Below are 24,926 nucleotides of genomic sequence, written 5' to 3'. Positions count from 1 at the left end.
TATTTATTCCCATAGAGGGAGCCTTGCAAGTCCCAGGTAGGCAAACCAGAAGTATGAGCCTCCTTCAAAGTGAGGCTGTGAGAATTTGAGATGATAACAGTATCTATTACAAGGCTAGAAGTAAATAAGCAGCAGCATCTAGAACAGAGATATAGATATAAATGTGATAATCATTGGTGTGCAAGTTGCAGTTGGAGCTATGAAACAGATAAAATCACTGACATTTCTGACTTACAAAGAGAAAAATGTCAAAGATTAAGCTAGTCTCTTCTTTTGCTTGCATATTACTATCTCAGTATGGCTCATAATGTTGCCTTATCTAGATCTGTCACCACCAGATCTAAGATTTTTATAACAGATCATATAGTTTTATTGTCCAGTTGATTGCTTTTCCATGATGAAAGGCAGTGGTTCCCAAAGGCTTTTTCAACTGTATCTTTTCTTTTACTGTCCTGTATTGTCAATGGGTAAGCAGGGAGTATAATCACAGGTAGTCTACTTATGAATGAAATTTTGATTCCTAAGTTCCTCAAGGACATGTGAGAGTTATTCATTCAGAACAGAAATGGAATCTACTAAGAGGCTGCTCCTGCAGAACAAATTGTTATCCCTGTGCAACAGTTTTGCTTTCTACCTATTATAAAGTCTAGTATTTCAACTTCTCCACCAAATCTGCGAGCACTTAATATCCTTAGGATTAAGCCTATTTTCCTTAAGTTAGTTCAAGTTGGCAGCTCAGGCTGCCATTACAAAATATCAAAAGGTTAAACAACAGAAATTTTATTTTCTCACAATTATGGAGGCTGGAAGTCTGAGGTGAGATTGGGCAAGGGTGCTCTTCCTGGCTTGTAGATGTCTTCCTCCTTGCAGGGTCCTCATGTGGCAAAGAGACCCCCCCTTTCTCCCTTCCTTCCTTCCTCCCTCCCTCCACCTTTCTCCCATAAGGCCAAAATGGGAGTCAATCAAAAGAATTCTAAGAACCAGACATGGCACACACATGTAATCTGAGCATTCCAGAAGCTGAGGCAAGAGAACTGCAAGTCTGAGGCCAGCCTGGACTACATTTTTCCTGAGTGTCTTTATGATGTGTGAGGGTCTTTATGGAGATATGAAAGGGACCTGGGGATAAGGAGAAGACTGGAGGAGTGAAAAGGGAAGGAAAAAGTATTATAGATAGATGAGCTAGGTAAAAATATTATAGGCAGTCAGATAGGGCTAAGTCCTCAAGAGGGCCAGAACAAAGGTAAAACACACCACAGCTGCACATTGGCTGAAAACCAGGCCTCAAGATGGAGACAAGATGACCAGACCCACATACTTCTTCAAAGAACTGGGCTTAGGAAAGTATAGATAGACATTGACCACCCTGGGGGTGACCAGAGACCTCTGGACCCACCATCTCCTAGGAGAATCCATGTTCTTTCCATCCACGCTTGCTATGTGACTTGCTTCCCAATTGCACTGCTGTTACCTAAGTGACTATACTTGTAACCTTATTGGATGTTAACGGTTGTGACCCACGTTGTACTCACGTGGGTTTCACCCTATGAAACTTCTCTGTAAAGTGGGGTCCTTGGGTTACCCACTCAGGACCCCTCCTGCCCCTCAAGAGCTTTCCTATCAATAAATATCTTCCTACTTTTAACCTCCATCATTCCTAGGACTCATTCTTCAATTTCTAGAAAACAAAAACTCAGCATATCATACAGTTAACAGGCTGGGAGATATAATGTTTCATATTTCATATTTCCTGAGACAAAAGGATCGAGACGTGATATGTATAGGTAACAAATCCCCATGACGAAGGTGTATATTATGTATTGAAAACATTCTAATAAAAAGGGAAAGGAAACAAACAAAAAAACCCTAATACCTGCAACTTAAAACAAAACAAAAAACAAAAACAGTGAGTGTCATCCAGTGGAAAGGCAGGTTAACCTTATTTATAGGATCTGGCACCATGCAACTTCTGACTTTTCCTCACGGTCAAAATGACCACGAAAGGTAAATGTTTTGAACTGATTCCGAGCACTGAGGCAGCCACACAGCACAAATAAGTCACTTACAGAAGAGAATTTCCAGAACTGCCTCAGAATGTGGCAAGAATGATGGTATAAATATGTTCAAAGCAAGGGGCAGTATCTTTGAGGGGGATTAATGACAATGTCTTTAATAGATTTTAAAAATTTAAACATTCACTGTATTTTTACATCACACCTTGTAAGTGGGCATAAAAATGTTTGCTGGAAGAAAGATTTGTCTGAATTATGAATTTTGTTGTCAAAAGGACCAATGAGCAACTAATCTGCCAATGTACCAAGGATCCCTATGCAATAGTGTCACATTAACCAGATATAGAAATACAAATTATAGCTGATATGCTGAAATAGCAGAGCTCTTCTTTCTCATTCTGCTTTCCAAGATTGCATTTCTAAGTTTCAGAAGTAAAGCACTTTTAAATGTGTTGCTTCATTTGATTAGTATGTTGATTCAACCACTGTATTACTGCATCTTAGTAATGCCAGAGGCAGCTCAAGCTGTTTGTAGGCAAACAAATAGAAGTGATTTGGCCCTGTGATCCCTCTGCCTCAGCCTCCCAAGTGCTGGGATCTCAGGCAATGTACCACCATTCTGGGCAGAGCTTGGGCTTTCTGATCCCATGAAGGCACAGGATAGACTGTTGTTCCATCATCACTTTTCAGATCCTAGGACTATAAATTGCTTTACTATTCCCTCACTGACCTGCATAGTTGCAGCTATCATAGGTAATTTAGAGAAGTGGTAAATGAGTTCTTTTAGCACCCTTTATTAGTCATATAGGCACCTTCAGATAATTAAAATGCAGCAGACAATCTTAGAGGAAAGCTACTTGTTTCTCTGGTTTATACTTTTTCTAGACTCATCGTTTTGAAGGTTCATTTATTTAGCACTTCCCTTTTGTCAGGTCTGATTTAAGTGAGTCCTTCACAAACAAGACAAAGCAAACAGGGTGCTTTCCGCAAACAACAGCAGCTTCCCATTAAATAGGGCAAATGGACTCAAAATGTGATTTACAACTTCTGTGGCTCCAAGAAGTCCAGTAACTATACCCACCCGAGAAGATCATCCTTGGGCATCTAAGTCATAAAATTCCCTTATGATTATAGCCCCTTCCCCAAGTATAGTCTTCCCTCCCTGCTGGCTGCTATCTTCCTTTCCCAATGTTAGCCCATCCACTCAGGGATGAAATATTTTCCTGCTAACTGCTAGCATCTCCTGATTTTAGTCCCTGATTCTAGTCCCTCTTCACTGGAATAAACTTTCCTTTCAGAAGCTTTTTTTTTTTTTGGTACCAGGGATCAAACTCGGGACTTTGCGTTTGCGAGGCAGCCGGTGGAACCACTGAGCTAAATCCCCGGCCCCAAAAGCTTATTTTTGACAAGTGGATTCTTTATAACACCTTTCAGATTCTTTTATGTTTTGTTTTGTTTTGTTTTGGATACTGGGGATCGAACTCAGAACCTTGTGCTTGTGAGGCAGGAGCCAGAACCACTGAGCTATCTTCTATGTTTTAATTTACAATTTCTTGACATCTAGAAATTCAGGGGCCATATGATAGATGAATCTGCCTTGTTCCTCAGCAAGTAACTTTTCCATTTTTCCATCTCCCATTCTAATCCTTCATCCAATCCCAATGTCAAGAAAATTATTCGGAAACAATACATTTGTGGTTTATGTTACAATTATGTTAGATAGAGACACTTTCACTGGAATTCTGCCAATATTCCTGCAAGGAAGAAAAATATAGTGTTCTCATTGCCACCTTCTTTCCTATTCTTTAAATATTAATGTATGTTTGCAAATACATAATATATACATTCATTTTGGGGAATTGGTGCATGTATGTAGAATATATTATTTTCAATGCCTTTACTCTCCCTCCCCCTTAAAACAGAAAAAAAAAAAAGACTAGAGTTTATCCGTGGAGATTTTTGGAAATGCTTCTTAAAATGTCGATGTTATCACAAGTGTGAGAATTGCGGAAGCCTTGTTAAAACTCAATATTCTAAGCCTAACTTAAACCTATAAGAATGGAATCTTTGAGAGCAGGGTAGGGGATTTATCATTTGCAGGTGACGAATTTCATTTTCATTAAAGTTGATTTATTACCTCTGATTCCTTGAACGGAGGATTTGATACACGTTACTGTACCTCTAAGAATGAAAATGCTGAGAAGATAAACAATTCAGCTTGTTCCTAGTGGCTGACATCACATATTCAGTAATTACTGGTCAAGTAAATGAACAGAAAAGAATATGAAGTCAGTCTTAAAACAGGAAGGTAATTTAGAGGTCAATTAGGAGGAAATGTTTAACCACATTGGAATCTTAACTCCACTGGTTATCAGCGTTTGATGCCAAGCAAATACCTCACTTCTCTTGCTCCAAAGTTCTCAGAGGTACCAAAAATAGTAGTATCTTACTTTGTTTTGAAGGCTAAATGAGTTTAAAGTGCTTAGAACAATTCTTATCTGAAACTTTAAGAAGACGTTGTGATTTAACAGTTTCCTAACCACTCTTCCTCAGCAATTTTATTTATATTATTTGGCAGACGGGAGACGGTCCTCACTTTCAAAAATAACCTCTTTCACTTTATTACTTGGTCCTTCCTGTAAGGGTAGAAAAGTCCGCCGTTGCAGTGACTTCTCTAAACCAAACACGAACACCGAGCACTTTCAGTAGTAAATCAAGCACCAAGGATGAACCAAAAATCATAAATCTGAGTTTCTGTTTTTCTGTTAACCTTAGGCAAAGATTAGTGTGGCAGATTTCAGAAGCCTCTAGGGTTAAAGAAGAGGCCTGGAGAGGGGGTTTCAAAAAACGACAGAACACAAACTTCTTAATCCTGAAGATTATATGTGAGACCAAAGCGACTCCATTTTGCTAAAATGCACCACTCCCCTAGTCTCTCACAAATTAATGGTTAAAATGTACATGCTCTGGGACAAAAGACACAATCTGTACCGAAGCAAAGTTCCTAAGTTAATTACTCAACCATCTGTTTGCCTAGGAAAAGAACGTTCCGGGCCCCCTATCCGTAGAACAGTCTGTAGATGTGCTGACTGTCAGTACGTAACGGTCGTGACTAATAGTCAGTGTGTCTGCTGACCATCAGTACCTGACAGTCGACCACTAACCTTTGTCCCTCATTTCCCTCGTAAAACCTACAAGTAACCGCCCCTCAACCCCCCCCCATGAACCTAGCCAATCAGAAATGTACACTTCATGCTTGCTAAATGTTAACCAATCATGTAACTGCTAAGTGAAAAATGTCCAAACCTTGCTGTAACCTCTATAAAAACCCCGCTAGTTTGAAATTCGGGGCTCTTAATCCTGACCCGCTGCGTCGGCGACGGTTGAGAGTCCCTGCTCGAGCTTGAATAAACGACCCTCGTGTGTTTGCATCGGAATCGGCTCCTTGGTGATCTTTGGGGACTTCGCGACCTGGGCACAACATATATAGTGGTCTTTCTGTGTGTTTCGTTTCTGTTTTATAGCTTGTTTTAAACCAAAGACACCTAGTTCCTTCCGGAGATAACCAAAATGCAGGTAGGCGTGACCGCGGTGACCCCGGATTCCAAAGGAAGGACAAACTCCAAGTCTTCCAGGTCCCAGTCTCACAATCTCCGCAGCACAGTGGGGGTGGATTTGGTGTGGCCATGAAATGCTTTTCAGATTTAAATCAGACAATTAAAAACAAACTTCCTTGTTCCCTCAGCGGAGAAGTATCCACGGACAGAAAACTCTTTTGGGCACTACGGGGCCGGGGGGGACGCTGTTGTGCGAAGGTCTTTTGTACCTCAGCTCTGGAGAAAAGGGAAGGAAGAGTGGATGTAGAACTTAGATAGAGCTAAGAAGTCATAGGAGTCAAAATCAAACACAGCACGAAAGGAGGGCTAGGGACGGGGAGGGAGGGAGAGAGCGATTGCGGTAGAAGTGAAGTTGTCTTTTGACCCCTAGGAAGCCTCGAAGAGGAAGTGGCAGAGAAGAGTAGGAGGGGGTTGGGAGTTCAGAAGCAAACTGGCCTAAGGCTGAACCTGTTTGCTCACCTCGGGGGCGGGGAGCCCCAGAGCGCCGCAGAGGCCACACCCAGGAACTGCCAGTCCCGCGCTTCGAAGAGGTCAGAGAGCGACCGCAGCGTGCACTGGAGAGGGGAGGAAGGCATGAATGACCCTCTCGGCAGGATGGGGACCCCGGGAGGTGCGTGCGGGTCGCCCTCTCAGCCCGGAGCAGGCGGGGTCCTCTCTGAGCGCTGTGGGGCGCCCGTCCCGTCCCTGGCTTCTGGCGCCCCAAGACCCGAGCCCGCAGAGGCGAGCGGAGGTCTGGGCGGCGCCCGCGAGGAGCTGTCGGCGGGCTGCGCCCCGGGACGCCGGGCCCGAGAGCGGGACTGTGAGTCGTGGGTCAGAGAGAAAGTGCTGTTTCTGATGCACCCGGAGAGGTGGTTGGGGACTCAAGGTGACAGTCAGTGGGAAGAGGTGGCCAGCGGGGAAGCCCTACCCGAGCCAGGCAGAGACGACCACGACCTGGAGTGCGCTTGTCCTCGCTTTCCACAAGAAAAGAGACTGAGCGGCAGACGAGGAGCCCCAGCTGCGGCCCGGCCCCACGGCCCCGCGTTCCCCGCCAGGCCCGTGCTCGTGCGGGTCGTGGATTCCCAGGTGACCCAGGAGGTGCAGCGGACGGCGTGGGGGCAGGGGCGCGTGACCACGAGGACCGAGGAGCGCTCCGTGACCGCGGTCACTTTCCGCACTGGTCGGGAGTGAGCCGGGCTGTGGTCCCCGGTACCCCCGCTGAACCCCGGATCTCCCGGCGCACCGCGCTGAGGATCGTTTCCTGGAGACACCCCCCCCCCCCCCGGCCAGGACCTGAGGCTCCAGAGGAGAGGAGCCCCAGAAATGTTACCGCCGGGTGGATAAGCGAGAATCCTTAGAGGAAAATGCTCTTCCGGGAACCCCAAGCCACAGCTGACCGACCGGAGGGAGCCCCCTTGGAAGGGGCTGGCGCGCAGGAAAGCTGAAACTGTAAGCAGCTGATACTTCCTTTGTGGCCTAAGTACCGTGAGAGTTTGGGGACCTAAATCATTAAGGAAAAGAGGGGGAAAGGTATTTTCAAAATGGCAAAACGTGTAAGTGTTGGAATAAGAAAACCTGTTGTTAATCCTCATTTTGCTATAATTCTTATTGATCTGTTTTCTGCCCCTCCCCCCTTTAGGACCTAAAGCGGAAGTGGAGTTTCAGGGCTGCCTTTGGGAAGTGCACGGAGTGGGTGGCGTGGAAAGAGGCTTGTTTTAAAGGCTTAAAAAGAAAATAAAAAGCAATAGAAAAAAACACACAAAACGAACCGACAAGTCAAAATTTTTCTTGTCACTCACCTCCTAAGAGTTTCCATCCTCCCAACCCCATATTTCAGTGTTAAGAAAAAGAGAGGAAGGGCCAGGGATTTAGCTCAGTAGTTCTGCCTCCTGCCTCGCAAGCACAACGTCCCGAGTTCGATCCCTGATACCCCCCAAAAAAAGAGAGAGAGAGAGGAGCTAGGGGAAGAGGGAACAGAAGACTTGAGCTTTGAAAATGCCAAATGCCATTTAAAAGTGCTTTGCCCCAAACAAGATCTAAGTCCAAGAAAAATTCTTTTAATCTGAAATTTTTAATTATTTTAATGTTAAAAACATTACATAAATCTTATGTATAGGTAGAAATAGTGTATATAATCTGCCCTAAAATGATTGTATGCCCAATTCTTATTTATAGTTCTTTATTAATAAGATTTGTAGTGAAGAATAGATTGATAATACATCTCACCTGTTGTTTAATCTCCTGGTGCTAAAGAAACAACTTGTTTTTATTATTGATTCCCTTTGTTATTAGAGTCGTTATCAACTCGAGTATCTGGCCTAGTTTGAGAAACAAAACGCCCTCTATTGGTGAGCTACTCCACCGGTCTTGCCACTAGTGAAGGACAATTAGCAAAAGGAATGGAACTGTGGCTTTTGAGGAGGAGGTTGAACAGTACTTCCTATCTCAGGCCCCTCCCGTGTGCCCCTATTTTAAACTAGATCCTGAAATGCCTTCAAAAGATCATCTACTCTTGCTTCCTGACAAGCAAGTAAGATAGGTCCCTGTTTTACAGATGAGCCAGCTTTGGCCTAAAAATGTAGGCCATACAGTCAGTAATTTCGTATGCTTGCTAAGTAGACAGTGTGGTCATCTCCCAAAGGTTTGTGGATGGCCTTTGGAGGTGAAGAGATAACTGAGGACATTAATGGGTTTTCTAACCTATGTTTGTGAAAAATGGGAGAATGGCCCTGATGTCCCTGAATCCTGCAAGGCCTCTTGACTGAGTTACCAATAGCAGATCTCAGACCTTCATGAGACCCTCACTTAGGAATTCAGCACAGGAGTTCCTCTTATGTTCTAATCTGCTTGGTAGATAGAAAGGGAATACTGCCTCCACCACCCACTTTTTTGCTTCCTCTACTTTCATTTCTTTCTTTTTTCAGTACTGGGGATTGAACCCAGGGCTTTCTGACTGAACTATATCCCCAGACCTTTTCTTTTGTATTTTGAAACAGAGTCTCCACAACTTGCTAAATTCCAAAGGGTGGGCTGGAACATGTGACCCTCCTGCCTTGGCTTCCCAGAATGCTAGAATTACAGATGTTAGCTACTGCACCCAGCCATACTGCCCCTTACAGTGAAGTTTCTCCAGCAACTGTAAGATTAACTTTCTTGGCAGATAAATATTATACCTTACCTTGTTAATTTGGTCTATATATTTTCTTATTGAATATAGACAAGAAAATTCTGTCATGGTGACCAAAAATGGTAGCAACTTTCATCATAAAAATACTGTAGCACCTTTTCTCAAGAGGCCAGCTCCGGAGTTAACCTGCTTGGATTCAGAACTGGCTGCACTTCTAACTGTATGTAACTTGGGTAAGGTACCTTATCTCTACGTCCCTTTGTGTCCTTATTCATTAGATGGGGATAATAAATGGTGTCATACAGTTTTTTGTATGATTAAGTTAACTGAAAGTACCTAAAATACTGCCTGGCATACAATGCATTAAAAATTAACATTTTATTACTAGTGTGGTTGCTATTACTTAACTATTCTAACCAGGTTTTAGTCTTGTTTAATAACAGCAGAAAGTATAAAACGAAAAAAATCTAATGAAAGGCAAACCAGTTGTTTTTTAACTAAGATTCTCTTTTACAGACTGTCGAGTTTTTGGAAGGTAAGAGCTGAGAATACTTTCTTTAGGACCTGTCAGGTTAGTTTGTTTTTCCTCTACGATTTTAAATCTGATGCCCTGTCATATTAAAAAAGCAGAATAGGCAGAAGTGATTTTCTTTTTATCTCCTGTCAAAAATGGTTTTTTTTCCAAGTTAATTTAATTCCTTTAATTCAAATATGTTTGAATTCATTTTATGCCCTTTAAGTGAAACATTTTAAGCACTTGCCCAACCTCCCTATTAACTGTCCAAAATGTTTCTAGATTCCTTTAAAGCAAATGTCTCTCTATAAACAAAAAGTAGTAAGTTCAAAGGTGGTTGCATTTGCTTTACAGGTTTCCCTGATCCTAGCTGGACCCTGTCATCATGTGAAGTCTGAGCAAACTTCCTGTGTCTGGGAGTGCATCAGAAGTGAAACTTGTGCTTCATACTAAGAAATCTCTTGAGAATGGCTGGGTCTTGGCTCTTTGATCTCACCTCTACCTCATGGAAAGAGAAGAGCTTCTAAAAAATGTGTTAGGTGGATGAATCACACCAATACCTCCCAGAAGCCACCTGGTCACTTCACTGACTTAGTCAGATGTCACAGTCACATAACCCTATGGGGATCGGGCAAGTGTCCACCTCTTAAAACCCTTTATCCACAACTTTAATCACCTTTGATATTCATTACATTTGACTTGCTGCTCTTACTCTTTTTGGACATAACCAATGCTTGATGCTAAGACACGATGTGGCTGTTTACTTCAAAAAGGAAGGGAAAAAGGAAAAGGCTTTCTTTAAAATTTCATTTTGAGGGCCAGGGATTTAGCTCAGTGGTTCCACCGCCTGCCTCACAAGCACAAAGTCCCGAGTTCGATCCCTGGTACCAAAAAAGATTTTCATTGTGAAACAAGGTCTCTGGTTAGTTGCCTAGACTGGGCTTGAACCTGCAGTCCTCCTCTTGAGTAGCTGAGATTGCAGGCATATGCCACTGTGCCTGCCAAAGGATATTAAAAAAAAAGTTTACTTATGCAGAAAATTTTGAGGAAATATTAATTTGTAAGGAAAAAAGCAGGATAAAAGTATCCAGAAGCTCTTGACCCCGAATCTGTTAATGTTTGGTAAGTTTTCAGTATGGCTTTATTCTATTTTTATTGTGTACATGCATAAATACTTACATATTGTAAGCATAGATTATACAAAAAATAGTACTAATATAACTGCTTTAATTTCTGAGTATTGTCTTTTTCTTTATGTAAATTAACATTACACAAAATTGTGGTTTGTGAACCAAAAACAATGGCCATCTCTAAGAAGGTTTTTAGAAATTCAGGATCTCAGGCCCATACTAGATCTACTGAGTCAGAATTTACATTTTGAAAAGATCCCAGGGTGGTTTTCAATGTAGTCTGACAACCACCCACATATCCCCTGTATTTAGTTCAGTAGCTTACTTGTTTGGTCACTTATGAAAACTAAAAAAGTTTTATTTTTTTCTACATTTCCTGTCAAGTGTTAACGCCACGACGCTAATAATATATAGAATTATAGAAATACTTGAGATTGTAGGAGGGTGAAATATGACATAGTTATTTGTAAATTGGCAAAAAAAAGATCTTTCAGAAGCAATGTGTCTTTTTAAAGAGCCTTACTCAGTTTTTTTCTAATGAACGATTGACTGTTGGAGTTTGAAGTTCGTATTTCAGAAATGTAGTTATCTAATTATTCAAGAATGTAAATTAATATGTTCTCAAAGGCTCCTGGGGTAGGAAGGGCTGGAAGTCATTAAAGACAGCACAATTGCACAGACTTTATAGGCTGAGTCAGGAATAGTCAGCCACTGCTGATGATTTGTGAGGGGGTGGGGAAAGGTGGAGCCTAAATTTGAACCAACTGGCTCAGGTAAGAGAACAAAGGGCTGTCCATCTTGAACAGCCTGCTAGCTCTATAACTGCAGTCAGTACTTTGCTCTGTAATTAGGGAGGACAAGGCTTTGTGACTACCTTTGTAGATGAAGATAAGAAAGGAAGTAGTCCACATTAGAGAGAGTAAGGAGTTAGGACAGTTCTTAGGCATGCTTCAGCCCTTAGTTACCAATAAAACATGACTTGGTCATGTTCAAGCAAAGAAATACATTTAAAATCACACTCAGATTTTGAAGTTTAAAACGGAATGAGAGCCAGACATGGTGGTAAGACGCCTTAAAATCCCAGGACTCTGGAGACTAAAGCAAGAGGATAGAGAATTAGAGGGCTGGCTGGCATACAAAGCAAATTTGAGGCTATCCTAGGCTAGAACCTTAATTCAAAGAAACAGGATCAGAGTACAAGGAGACTGGAACTTCACAAAAAATAGAACAAAGTGTTCAGAACACTGAGGCAACCAGTATCATCTCTCAGCAGGAAAGCAAGGCAAGTGTGGAGTAGAAAAGCTTTACATTTTCTTAGCTTGACTAAACTCCAAATGGGCTGCCTCCTGACTGGAGGTCTGACCTCCCTTTTCTTAGAGCTTTAGTGAACTTCCCAATGTGAATTTCCTCTGCACCTTTGAAATGTAGATCTTCCCTCACCCAGCTTTGTGCCAATTATTTTTTAGCTCAGGAATGTTTTAAGGACATCTCTCCATCCCTTTGAGGTGGAATCATGACAAAGATATGGCCCCAAATTCCCAGTGTCTGTGAGAGAATAGAGTAGAAGCCCAAGTCTGTGTCACTTAGCGAAACCAGCGGTTTAATCACATTGTCTAACCTGCTCCCCCAACGTCCTTTAGTACTTTTCACTAGTTTTACCACATTGCTTAAAAACTGTCACCATTTGTTTCAGAAGAGTTGGATTTCCCTAATGAATAGTCTTGAATATGACTTCCTTTGTTTACTTGTCCTGTGCTGTTTTTCTTTGACAATAGTGAACAAAGGAAGGGTTGAGATTTGCTCTGATTGAACCCTGCTGGCATGAGGAAGCTGAAGAGCAGCCTTTTCCATGCTTGATTTAGGGCTTTCTCTGGTAGGTCCCAAATTAGAAGGGTGCAAGAACCAGAGAAGCTGGCAGTCACTGACCAGGTGCTGTGCTTCACTGATTGCTGTGGTTTTGCTTCTCAGGCCAGCTGCCTCAGAAATTTGTATGTTAGCATTCTGCAATAAGTATTGTCAACCTCATAAGTTTTTTTCCTAGGATTAAGTTAAATGAAAAATATTTACAACAATGCTGGGTGTATAATATTCAGAATTAGCTACTGTAATTTTTCATGATGGTGATGCAGTCATAACAGTTAGGACCCACCATAGAGACAGGGATCAGGCAAAATTCTGAGCTACCTACTACTACTCATTAAAACCATAACTTGTATTTTCCTCTGGAACACTCGGATTTAAAAGTCAGTTTTTGTTGTGAACCATGACTCTTCATTTGGGCCTACAGACACCCAGTAGGTTAGTAAAAGCAGAACAAAGCCTTTGTTACCTTAAAACTGGGTCAAATCCCTTCCTAGCTCCACATATAGAAGTGTTACACTCCCTGCAATATGGAAGACATCAACCAAGATGGAGGATCTCTAGGGACATTCATCTATGCCCAGAGGTCTCCAGCTATTGGCCTAAACCTGTGATGATCTGGGTTCTGGAAAGGTTGAGACCACCACAGACAGAATCCTTTCCCGGAAATCAAAAGGATTGTAAACGTTTTCCACCATGGGAGTCAGCAAACCTAGAATTTAATTCTATGGGGAAGTGGGTCTAGGTTTCTTATTTCTGTGTTCCCACCTCAAACCCTGTCTAGTGACACACCCAGATGGAATGGAAAGACCATGTAGCCCAAATCTTTATAACCTCCAGGATCTGGGTCAATGCTGAGGCTGGCTAGGAAATCCATAAACATGCCTGGGGTTTCTAAGACATAGACACTGGTCATCAGGGAATCCTTAAGAAGTTGACTACATTCAGAAGCTCATCCTGAAAGTTCTCTTTGTTCAGTAAATATTATTTGGTACCCTTCAAATCTTTTTCCCCAAGTAATTTGAATTCAACATTCAATTGTACCCACTTTTCCATGGACCTAGTGAGCTGCCAAAAGAAGTCCAATCACAAACTAGGACATGCATCCAAGAATTACCCAGTGAGCACACTAAGAAGCTTTAACACTCGGGATTTTTTTTTTTTTTTAAGTACCGGGGATTGAACTCGGGTCCTTGTGCTTGCGCAGCAGGCAGTGAAACTACTGAAGTAAATCCCCAGCTCAACACTCAGGATTTTAAGCCAGGGCAGGTTATGTAATTTTAAGATCAGGTTTATGTACCCTGTGTCCTCCATGCACAATCCTTACTTTAGTTTCAGTAAGGTGGCACTTATCCATTAGATAGCATTTTGAGCATTGATAATTAGAACTAATCCTGCATCTCCACTAAAAAATCACTTGCAATGCTATAATCTAGATTTTTTTTTGTTCTCAATGCTACTTTTTTTTTTTTTCCATTAAGTTTATTGGTACATTTTAGGTTACATTCGTCATTGGGACCTTGTATCTTTACATCAATTTATCTTGGTTCTTATTTTTTTCCCCATTCCCCTGCCCTCCCTTCACCCCCTCCACCCTTCCCTATTTACAAAGACTTTGTTTCCAGTTTTTTCCTTTTCTCATATTTTTTATTTTTTCCCCTACCCCTCCCACTTCCCCTACTCCTTCAGAACATTTTTTCCTATTACACAATATCTATACATTTTGATCCTTATTTACACTTTTAGTTTTTCACACCAGAGAAACTGTTCAGTATTTACACATGCATGTCCTATTTATTTCGCTTAGAAGTATGGCCTCAATGTGCATCCACTTAGATATAAATGTCTCAGTTTCTCTTTATGACTGAGTAGTAATCCATTTTATTAAAAAACCCCACATTTTAAGGTCCCGAGTTCGATCCCCAGTACCAAAACAAACCCCTCCCCCCCAAAAAACACATCTTTATCCAGTCTCCAGTTGATGGACAATTGGGCTGTTTCCAAGTTTTAGCTATTATAAACTGTGCCACTATAAACATGGGTGAGCATATATCACTGTGGTATGATTCTTTCAATTCTTTTGGGCAGACACCCAGCAGAGGAATAGCTGGGTCAAATGGGACTTCTAGTCCTAGTTCTTTGAAGTATCTCCATATTGATTTCCACAGTGGTTCCACCAATCTGCACTCCCACCAACAATGAAGAAGGGTTCCTTTCTCCCCACAACCCCGCCAACATTTGTTATTGGTTGATTTCTTGATAGCACCCATTCTTTGTGGGGTGAGGTGGAATCTCAGTGTTGTTTTCATCTGCATCTCTCAAATGACCAGTGGTATTGAACATTTTTTCATGTTTATTTGCTACTTTTTTTTTTTTGGTACTGGGGATCGAACTCAGGTCTTTGCGCTTGCGCAGCAGGTGGTAAACAACTGAGCTAAATCCCCAGCCCCAATTTGCTACTTTTACTTCTTTGCCTGAGAAATGTCTGTTCACTTCAGATGCCTGTTCTTGAATTGGGTCTTTATATTTGGGTGGTCTGATTCTTTTGAGTTCTTTATATATTCTAGATAGTAGACCTTTGTCTGAGGAACAGCTGGTAAAATTTTTTTCCCACATTGTAGGTTGTCTCTTAGCTCTATTGGTGGGTTCTCTTGCAGTGCAGAAGCTTTTTAATAAGATGAGATCCCAGCTGTTGATTCTGCTAGTTCCTATGCTACTGAGGATTTGTTCATAAAGTCTTTTCCTATGCCAATGTCTTCAAGAGTTCTACCTAACTTCCAGCGAGTTTAGTGTTTCTATTTTAATATTTAGATCTTTAATCCACTTCGATTTTAGTTTAGTGCATGGTGAAATATAGGGGTCTAGTTTTAATCTTTGGCAAGTTGAAATCCATTATTTCCAACACCATTTATTAAAGAGACTGTCTTTCCTTCAATGAGGGTGGTTGGCTCATTTGTCAAAGATGAGGTGGCTGAGTATATTTGGAGTTGTTTCTGCATTTTCTCATCTATTCCACTGATTCTTGGGTTTGTTTCTTTGCCAGTACTATGCTGTTTTTATCACAGTGGATTTGTAGTATAGTTTCAAGTTGGGGATTGTGATACCCCCTGCCATGTCTCTGTTGCCTAGAATTGCTTTTGCTATTCTAGGTCTCTTCTGGTTCCAAATGAATTTTTGGATTGTTTTCTCTAGTTCTGTGAAATATACTGTTGGAATTTCAATCAGGATTGCAATGAATCTGTATAGCAATTTTGGAAGTATGGCCATTTTCATTATATTGGTTCTTCTTAACCAGGAACAGGGGATGTCTTTCCATTCTCTTATATCCTCTTTGATCTCTGTTTTCAGAGTGTTGTAGTTCTCAAGGCTGAGTTCTTTTACTTCCTTTGTTAAATTGATTCCTAGATATTTCATTTTTTTAGATGTTATTGTGAAAGGGATTATTTCCCTAATTTCTCTCTCAGTAAGTCTATTATTTGTGTACAAGAAGGCTATTGATTTTTGAGTGTTTACCTTGTATGCAGTTACTCTACTGAATCTGTCAATTAAGTCTAGAAGACTTTTGGTGGAGTTTTTTGGGTCTTCTATGTAGAGTATCATATCGTCAGCAAATAATGACAGTTTAACTTCTTCCTTTCCTATCTTTATTCCTTTTATTTCTTTCTCTTGTCTAATTGCTAGATTTTAAAAAAAGCATAATGTGGTTATCTCCAAAAACTATGTGAATGTCACTGGACAGGGTACAAGGAGATCCTCAAAGTAAAGATGGGAAACTTGATTTACCCTACTCACTGGGCAAGTTGCAGGTTTGTTACTGCATAGTGGGTCCTGGGGGAGGTCTTTTTGCGTTCTTGGTGTCTTGAATGAAGAATTGGACAAGACATGCAGAAAAGGTAGTGGGGATGTACATTTATTGAAGGTGGGGGAAAAAGTATGTTCTGTAAAGTGAGATCAGGCCAGTGAACAGACTCACAGTGACCCCAAGGATAATGAAGAGGGGTCTTTTATATCTGAAATTCCTTCATTGACTGCTCCCTCATGCAAATAAAGCATTGGGATAGTTGTCCTAATATAATTCACTTGGCTTGGCACCAGATATAAACTGCCCTATTGAAAGACTCACTTGGCCACCTGCCAGATGTAAATGAAGAATTGAACCTAACACTTTTCTGATTGGTTCATGTACAGCATTCAGGACCCACACAGTCATCCTGGGATCTGTGTTCTGTGTATGTCCCCTGGGTCTCCATAACTTTGACACGTTCCCCCCAGTTGTTTGATTTGCCCCAGCCTTAATCTCCTAATTCCTTTTCCCCCAAGAGACAGAAGTTGCATAATTATGGGATGCCAAAGGAGGAGTAGTTTCTTTCTCTCTCTCTTTTTTTTTTTGAGACAGGGTCTCACAGTAGTTCATACTGGCCTTGAATTCACTATGTAGCCCAGGCTGGCCTCAAACTTGCAGTGATCCTCCTGCCTTAGCCTCCCAAGTGCTGGGATTACAGGTGTGTGCCACATGGCGGGTGGTTTCTTCTTATTTCCTGATAAAAGTGTTGTAGGCCCTACCTTTTGTGAGATGATGTGTTCTCTAACTTACCTTGGGACATTGGGGCTTACCAGCTGGGGTGGAAAGAACCTGTCAGAAGATAATGAGAAAAGAGTTAGTGCCTATGTTAGGAATTGTTGAACTGCCTATTTGATGGAAGAAAGCTCAGTGAATTTGTCAGGAGAGTCATGGGCTGTAGTCTGGATCATCATCTGAAGGTGGATCTTTTGAAGCCTTGGATAGAAAAATTTTACCAGTAGGTTGAGGAGGCAGAGGCCAAATATAAGAAGGAGCAGATCAAAATATTTCCTGGTCTGTCTTAAAGGTGGACTATGATAGATCCTGCAATTACAGAGATTATTTTTCCATGCTACAATTTGAGAGAAGCTTTCTAAGGAGTTTTATTTCCATGCTTTTTGTGGAGAGAAAAGCATGGTGAAGAGAGATGTTAGATAAACTACTGAGAGCTGAGAGTTATATCACTAGCAGAATTACCTACATTCTGAATCCTACTAAAAACAGGAGTCCTAATACTGGTATCTGTTTAAACTATGGTGGATCAGGGATCATTAATAACTCTACTTATCTGCACCTGGAGCAGTACTGGAGTCTTGCTTTTTGAAAGAGGACCCTCAGATCTTCCAAAAGTTCACAGGACTATCTTTATTTACCTCTGATAGTTCAGGTGGGGCTGGCTTTATCCTAGAGAGGTGAATCCAACTATCTATTTCTGCCACCTTTACTGCAGTGGATGTAGCAAGGATCACTGAAAAGGGGCCCTTCCATTTTGGTTTCAATTGGCCTGCAGGAGTTCTTTCCAAATTTTAATGAGCATGTGGTCTCCAAGGCAGACACTAGGTGTTCCCTCTAGGTAGGAGCTGGCAAGACTTTGTTTCCATATAGTTGGATAGCTTCTTGTACTTGGCCCAGATTAATAAGATACTGTAAAAACCTTGGATCCTCCAGGTCCACTACTATATCAAGATAGAAAAGGCCTCCCATATAGCATCTCAAATGGACTCATATTTAACCCAGTTCTGGGGGTGTTTTGAACCCTCAGGAGGGCTACTGGAAATAATTGGAACCAAGACTCAGAAGTCTCTTGGCAAAGTTTTACCAGAGATCATTTTAGGGTCTGGTTGGTTCTTTCATCCTTTCCAGAGGACAGATCTCCATGTAGAATGGAGATGGTTCTTTATTCCTAAAGGCTTTGCTACCCTCTGAGTTAAAGTTGAGAAGTAAAAGAAGGCCCATTGTCACTCTGAAGGGACTGCTATACTCTAAACTGGTGGATGATTTCTTGAGGAGCACCTTGAATACCACTGTAGCCTTTTCTGAGTGGGTAGAGAAGGCCTCAGTCCAACCTGTAAAAGTGTCAGGACCAATATTTGTATAAATCCCCCACATAATGGCAAGTGAATAAAGTCTAATTACCAGTCTTCTTCAGCATATGTCTCTCTTATATGGGTTCTAACAAAGAAGGTGGTCTGGGCTTGCAAGGGTTACTGTAGACACAGAGTGGGCAAGTTTGATAGACCTGTGAGGTGGTCACTGCTAGTCCTGGTCCTGTGAAAATTTGAGTAACCATTTTCCATAAAGCATCTCTTCCCATATGGAAAGAATTATGAATATTTTTATAGCTTTTCATTGTATCCTTTGAGGAAGGACTAATTTTTCCTCCAAATACCACACAAGTTCCTTTTTATTTCCTCCTTGTCTTCAGGCCCATTTATCTTTGGAGTGGGGGTGGAGGAATAGGTGAGTTTTAATGATTTCCCAAAACTAGGAATAAGGCTAGGGTCTTGAGGGCCTGTAAGGCTACCCTTTTTTTTGCCTATCAGTCTTTTGATTTCTCAAGGAGACTTCAGATATATCTCTTTGGTGTTCCTTGCTATGAATGACAGCAACCTTCCTGGGAAGATAGAATGCCTCCAAGAGTAGTAGAATTTCTTGCTTGTGCTTTTTAGATGATTATTAGTTAGCAAGTCCCTTTCTTTCCAGATTGGTGCATGGGCATGTAGTATCAAGAAGACACATTTGAGATCTGTGTAAATAGTTGGCCACTTGCCTTTTTCTAATATCAATGCTTGAGTAAGTTTCATGAGCTCTGCTTTTTAGTGGAATTCTCTGGGGGTAGAGATTTGGCCTCAGTGACCTGTTGTGAACTGACAGTTGCATAACCTGCCTTTTGATGTCCTTCTTCAATAAATCTACTTCCATCAGTGAACCACACCTCCTCAGGGTCTTGGGCACATCACTGATGTTCTGCCTCATTACATAGGTCTGGGAAATCATCTGTTCACAAGAGTGGCTGACCTCTGAGCCTACAGGCATCAATGAGGCAGGATTAAGAGTAGTGCAAGTCTTTATGATCACCTCAGGGGAGTATAGAAACATGGTCTGGTACTTGGGCAGCTGTTTCTCTGCCAACCACAAGTGACCTTTTTTTTTTAAGAGCATCCCTGACCTAATGGGGAGTCAGGAATTTTAGTTTTGGTCCTAAAGTTAGTTTTTTGGCTTCTTTGGTTAGCAGGGCTGTAGTTGCTATTGCCTTTAGGTAGGTGGCCATCCAGCAGCCACTCTAACTTTCTTGAGAAGTATGTCATTGTGCCAGCTTTTTGGTCAAGACACCCAAATCAATTCCTTCTTTTTCTGATACATAGAGGAGGAAGAGTTTTCTTCAGTCAGGTATTAAGGTAGTAAAAATTCCCCTCTTCTATCTGTTCATATTTCTATCACTCCTGTCATTCATATGAAAAATATGCTGGTTCTGTTATCCAGATATATTATCTTTCCCATCTTTATTTCATTGGTTAATTCATTCAGTCATTCAATTAATTTTTGTTTGTAAACCATGGTCTCTTTAGAGCTCCAACAAAGTTTCATGAATGTGTGCATGTATGTATGTACATGAGTGTATGTGCTATGCTTAAACATCCTTAGTCACTTGTAGAATTTTATTTTCTAGAAGAAATGTTATTTTTGTTCAGTTGGAAGTCTAACCTTGCTCTTTAAATATTTAAATAACATTATATTTACCTTGTCTCTTCCCCCTTAAAATTTAAGATGTCAAGTAATACTATCATGTTACTTAATGGGATTGATTAAAAATCTCAAACTTTACTTACATGATCAGTTTCAGGAAGCTTTTATTATTCTTTGTTCTTTTCTGAGTCTAAAAAACTGGCCCATAGTTATTAACTCCAATTTCAGACAAGTTTGTGAAAACTGAGCTATCTTTGGGTTTCTCCAGCCCTTGTTTCTGTAGTCTTTAAACCATTCACTGTACAAGATAAGAGAGTTCTGCTTAGGGTGAACTTCCTCATTAGCTCTATTTTTCTAGATCTCACTTTTGTTTAAAACTCATTTTTAAGTATTCTTTTAACTCTTCACTCAGGGTGTTGGGACCCCATTAGGTGAATTCTCCATTTCTTTTGTCTATTCACCAGAGGTTATGTTCCTGCTGCTGAGGTGCCTGGGTGGCAACAATCTTGAAAATATAGGGAGGCACAGCAATCTCTTACTGAGTCAGAGATTTGCCTAATGCCAAAATATAATTCCCTTGGACTGGTACCTAAAGAAAATCTCTCTGTTCTCCAGTCTTTTCAGCAGGCAAAGCTTGGTATTCTCCTAGAATCATGCCCAGAGGAAACTCATTGTTTCTTCTAATCACTTCTGTAGTGCAGGAAGACATCACCATTCCAGGAATACTCAGTTGAAATGCTTTATTACCTTCCCACAGAAATTCACAAATCTCTGAAAACCAGTAACATGCAAATCCTTCCCCCTTGGTCTCTTTCATCTCCCCCCAAACTTTCCTCTAGCACAAAGGATGATTTTCTGTCAACTTTGTTTTTTTTCTCTCCAGAGAATCCAGATTTTTACATCTTCCAGGGCTGATCACTACTGAGCTCAGGGGAGATCTGTAGTTTGATTAGAATTTGGGGTAAGGTCAAAAGGGACACATTCAAACTTCCATTTCACCTACCTAAATATATTTATTCAGTTATAAAAAGATAATATCTAAACCAATATTCCTCAATATTTTTAGTGGAAGCTACCATTATCCTGATCAAAAAATCAGAAAAGGATCTAATGACAGCAACAACAACAAAATTATAGACCAATCTCTTTAATAAATATAAATGCAAAAATTCTCAGCAAGGCACTGGCAAACAGACTGCAACAAATCATCAAAAAGATCATATGTCATGACCAACTAGGCTTCATCTCAGTGATGCCAGTATATTTCAACATACGTACATCAAAAAATGTAATATATCACATAAACAGAAGGACAAAAATCACATAATCATTCAAATAGATGCAAAAAAAGTGTTTGACAGATCCAACATCCTTTTATGATAAAAATTCTGAAGAAAATAGGAGAACCTTATCTCAGTCTGGTAAAACTATTTATGAAAAATGCACCACCAAGATCGTATTAAATGGTCAAACACTGAAAACCTCCCCTCAATTTAAAATTAGGAACAAAACAAGGATGTCCACTATCACTACTCCTGTATGACATAGTACTTGAAATATTCACAAAAGCAATTAGGCAGGAAAAGAAATAAAAGGGATAAATATAGAAAAGGAAGAATGATCATTATTTGTAGATAACATGTTCCTCTATACAAAAGACCCCCCCCCCCAAAATCCACCAAAAGACTCTTAGATTTAATAATAAAGTTCAGCAATATGGGAGTATACAAAATCAACACACAGAAATCAATAGCATTCCTGTACACCAATAATAAACCTACCGAGAAAGAAGTAAATACCATTCACAATAGCAATGGAATTAACCTAAGGAACTGAAACACTTCCACAATGAAAACTATGGTACTCTGAAAAAGAAAAAGAGGATATCCAAAATGGAATGATATTCCCTGTTCCTTAATAGGTATATCCAATATAGAAAAGATGGCCAAATTTCGAAAGTTGATACATACATTTAATGAAATCCCAATCAAAATATCAACAGCATTTCTCACAGAACTGGAGAAAACAATCCAAAAGTTCATATGGAACAAGAAGAGAACTAGAATACCAAAAGCAATCCTGGGTAACAAGAGTAAAGTAGGAGGCATCACCATCCTAGACTGAAGTTATATGGCAAAGCTACATTAATAAAAACAACATGCTTCTGGAATACAAACAGACATAAGAATCAATGTAACAGAATAGAGGTTGCAGAAACAACCCCAAAGACTTTCAACTATTTGATCTTTGACAAAGGAGCCAAAAACACACTGGAGGAAAGATAGACTCTTTAATAAATGATGTTGGGAAAATTGGCTATCCACAAGCAGAAGGTTGAATCTAAACCTATATCTCTCATAATGTACTAAACTGAAAGCAAATGAATCAAAGAACTAAATGTTAAAATAGAAACACTTAACCTGCTGGAAGATATAGTAGGTAAAATGCTTGACATCATAGGCATTGCCTAAGACTTTTTGAACAGAACCTGGTTGCACAGGAAATAGTACCATGAATCAACAAGTTAGATCACATCAATTTAAAGCTTCTGCACAGCAAAACAAACAAATAGAAAACCAAGAGAGTGAAAAGATAATCTAGAGAATGAGAAAAATGTTTTCCCAGCTATTCTTCAGACAGAGGACTATTATCTATAATATATAAAGAACTCAAAAAAAAATAGACCATCTAAAATAAAAGACCCAAGTGAAATGAATAGATACTTCACAGAAGAAGTACAAATGGCCAGTAAAATCATGAAAAAAACATTCAACATCACTGACCATCAAAGAAACACTAATTAAAACAACACTAAGATTCCATATTACCCAAGAAAGAATGGCCAGCATCAAGAAATCAAGTGATAACAAATGTCAGTGAGGCTGTGGGGGACAAGAAACCCTTCTGCATTGCTAGGAATATAAACTAGTACAAACACTGTGGAAATCAATATGGAGATTCCTCAAAAAACTAAAACTAGAAATCCATTTAACTTGGCTATTCCCCATCTAGGTATCTTCACGAAAGTGTTAAAGCCATCATATCACAGTGATACATGCATACCCACATTTATAACAGCACAATTCATGATAGCTAAATCTTGGAAGTAGTCTATATGTCCACCAACAAATGGATGGATAAAGAAAATGTGGTATTTGTGCGCAATAGAGCACCACTGCCATAAAGAAAGATAAACTTGAGTCATTTGTAAAAAAAAAAATGAATGGACCTTGAGACTATAATATTAAGTGAAATAAATTAGATATACAAGCTTAAATGTTGCATAGTTTCTCTTATATGAGAAACTCAAATTATAAATAAAGAGCAAACTAAAAGGTAATAGGAAGTAGAGAGATAGGTCTTTCTCAAATAGGAAAGTAATCAAGAGATGGAAGAAGTAGGAGGGGCTAAGAAAGGAATTAAGGTGTTGTGTATTTGTACTGACTCCACACAAGGAATATAAAAAATACGTTTGAATTTCAAAAAATTAACAAATATAATATCCCTTGTAATATTTGGGATTCCTTTTACTTAATGGTATTTGTTGGTTACCAGAAGTTTAAATTGACCTTGGTGTCCTGGAACTCTGATAGAAGTTTATAGTCCAGTTAGAGAGATAAGTGATGTTTAGAAGTTACCAGAATGCAAGATAGAATGAACCAAAACATCAAACTGTCAGTTGTGAGAATTTTATGTTAGAATGCTTAATTCTAACATAAAAACTGCATGTTCCAGTTTATTAGCAATATAGAAATATATGTGATGTTATCAAGTGAAAAAAAGAGAATCCTGTGTGTAAAAGGTTAAAACAGTACCATAAAATTACATAATTTGTGCTTTTAAAAATCCAGGGAGATTCTTTGTAATTACAAGCATTTGATATTTGATGTCTTTCTTGCCAGTGTGTCTTGGTAGTAGGTCAGTTATCAGGTCAGTGTTGTCAGTGTTGTGATACAAAGGATGTCAGATGGTATGGAAAAGAGGGATATCACTGTTTCCCAGAAAATAAGAGCTGGTTGTTACCATGGTGATGGCCAGTGTCATGCAGATTGTACCTCACTGTTCTCTTGCTTAGTGGCTACTCTGCGATAGCAGGTAAAGTAAAGGGATTTGGACTGACATTTTTGATCTCTAGTTTTCACGACTGATTATTTTCCAGTTAGGCTTTATTTTCAGGGACACATGGTATTCTATTAGAAACTGCACTAGAGGCTGTGTATGTTACATTGTTGCTAGGATCTTGTCTATGTTTGGCCCTTGTCCTAGACTTTATGTGAGGTTGAATTTAAAGATAGTGAACTAATTAATCTGGTAGGGGAAATGTCAAAGCAGCTAAATTCAGGCTGTGGCATTTGTACTCCTGTCTACTTTTAGCCAGATCTACAGTAATCAGGAGAAAAAAAGCAGAGCTAGATAATATAAAGTTTCCAGTTTTATCAGAAAGGGAGCATCTGCAAAGTTGGGGCAAAGGAGATCACAGTTATTGAAAAGATTAACATTAAAAGAAGCCAAGTACTTTGCAACAAGACAATAGAAAAAGTCAGACGTGGTGCTGCATGCCTGTAATCCCAGCACTCAGGAAGCTGAGGCAGGAGGATTGCCAAGATCAAGGCCAGCCTGGGGTACATAGTGAGTTCAAGGCCAGCCTACACTACATAGTGAAACCCTGGATCAGAAAAAATAAAATAATTAAAAAAAAAAAAGATAATGGGAAAGAAGGCTTGAAGTCATAACAAGATTTAGCAAAACTTCACCCTTCACAGGCTCAAACACACAAAAGTGTAAACCATTGATTTGAAAAGAGAGTGGGCTCCCTGCTAGAGAAGGGCTGTCTACAGAATTGATTCCCTGGGATTCATTTCACAGTGATCAGCCATCCAAGGCACTCAGTGGCCCCTGCACCCGTGAGCCATGGCCTGGCTACTGCTTGTGCTGGTGCCAGACCTTGACATCATCCACATGATGCTGCTTTTCAGGCATGCAGAATGCGAGGGTCATGGAGGTGTCTACCTAGATTTCTAAGGAAGGCCTGGAGTCCAGGCAATGTGCCCCTGAGAGGACAATATGTGAAGCCATGAGAGCAAAGCCAGAAGTGCAATGGAAACCCCAGGAAGTTAGAGATATCAGGAATGTGGGATGTCTGGTGAGAAAAACTGAAG

At 40.3% G+C, this 24,926-nt stretch overlaps 1 protein-coding gene across 3 annotated transcripts in view; it reads left to right on the top strand.

Moving 5' to 3' along the window:
* Nucleotides 1-6,202: 6,202 nt before the first annotated feature.
* CUNH6orf141 (chromosome unknown C6orf141 homolog) overlaps nucleotides 6,203-24,926 on the top strand; it is a 53,787-nt gene continuing 35,063 nt past the window's right edge. The window contains exons 1-3 of one of the 3 annotated variants that reach the window (XM_087204522.1): nucleotides 6,203-7,057; nucleotides 8,826-8,955; nucleotides 9,604-10,371. In XM_087204522.1, coding sequence (XP_087060648.1) covers nucleotides 6,203-6,799 — 597 coding nt within the window. In that variant the 3' untranslated portion in view covers nucleotides 6,800-7,057; nucleotides 8,826-8,955; nucleotides 9,604-10,371. Of the gene's footprint in view, nucleotides 7,058-8,825; nucleotides 10,487-24,926 lie in introns of those variants that run through there. The other 2 variants (XM_087204523.1, XM_087204521.1) reach the window with 2 other exon arrangements.

The sequence above is a fragment of the Heterocephalus glaber genome, unplaced genomic scaffold, assembly GCF_053883595.1.
Source record: "Heterocephalus glaber isolate CG9 unplaced genomic scaffold, H.glaber_assembly_v1.0 deba00000546, whole genome shotgun sequence".
NCBI classification, from domain to species: Eukaryota; Metazoa; Chordata; class Mammalia; order Rodentia; family Bathyergidae; genus Heterocephalus; species Heterocephalus glaber.
This window is presented reverse-complemented; position numbering and strand designations above follow the sequence as displayed.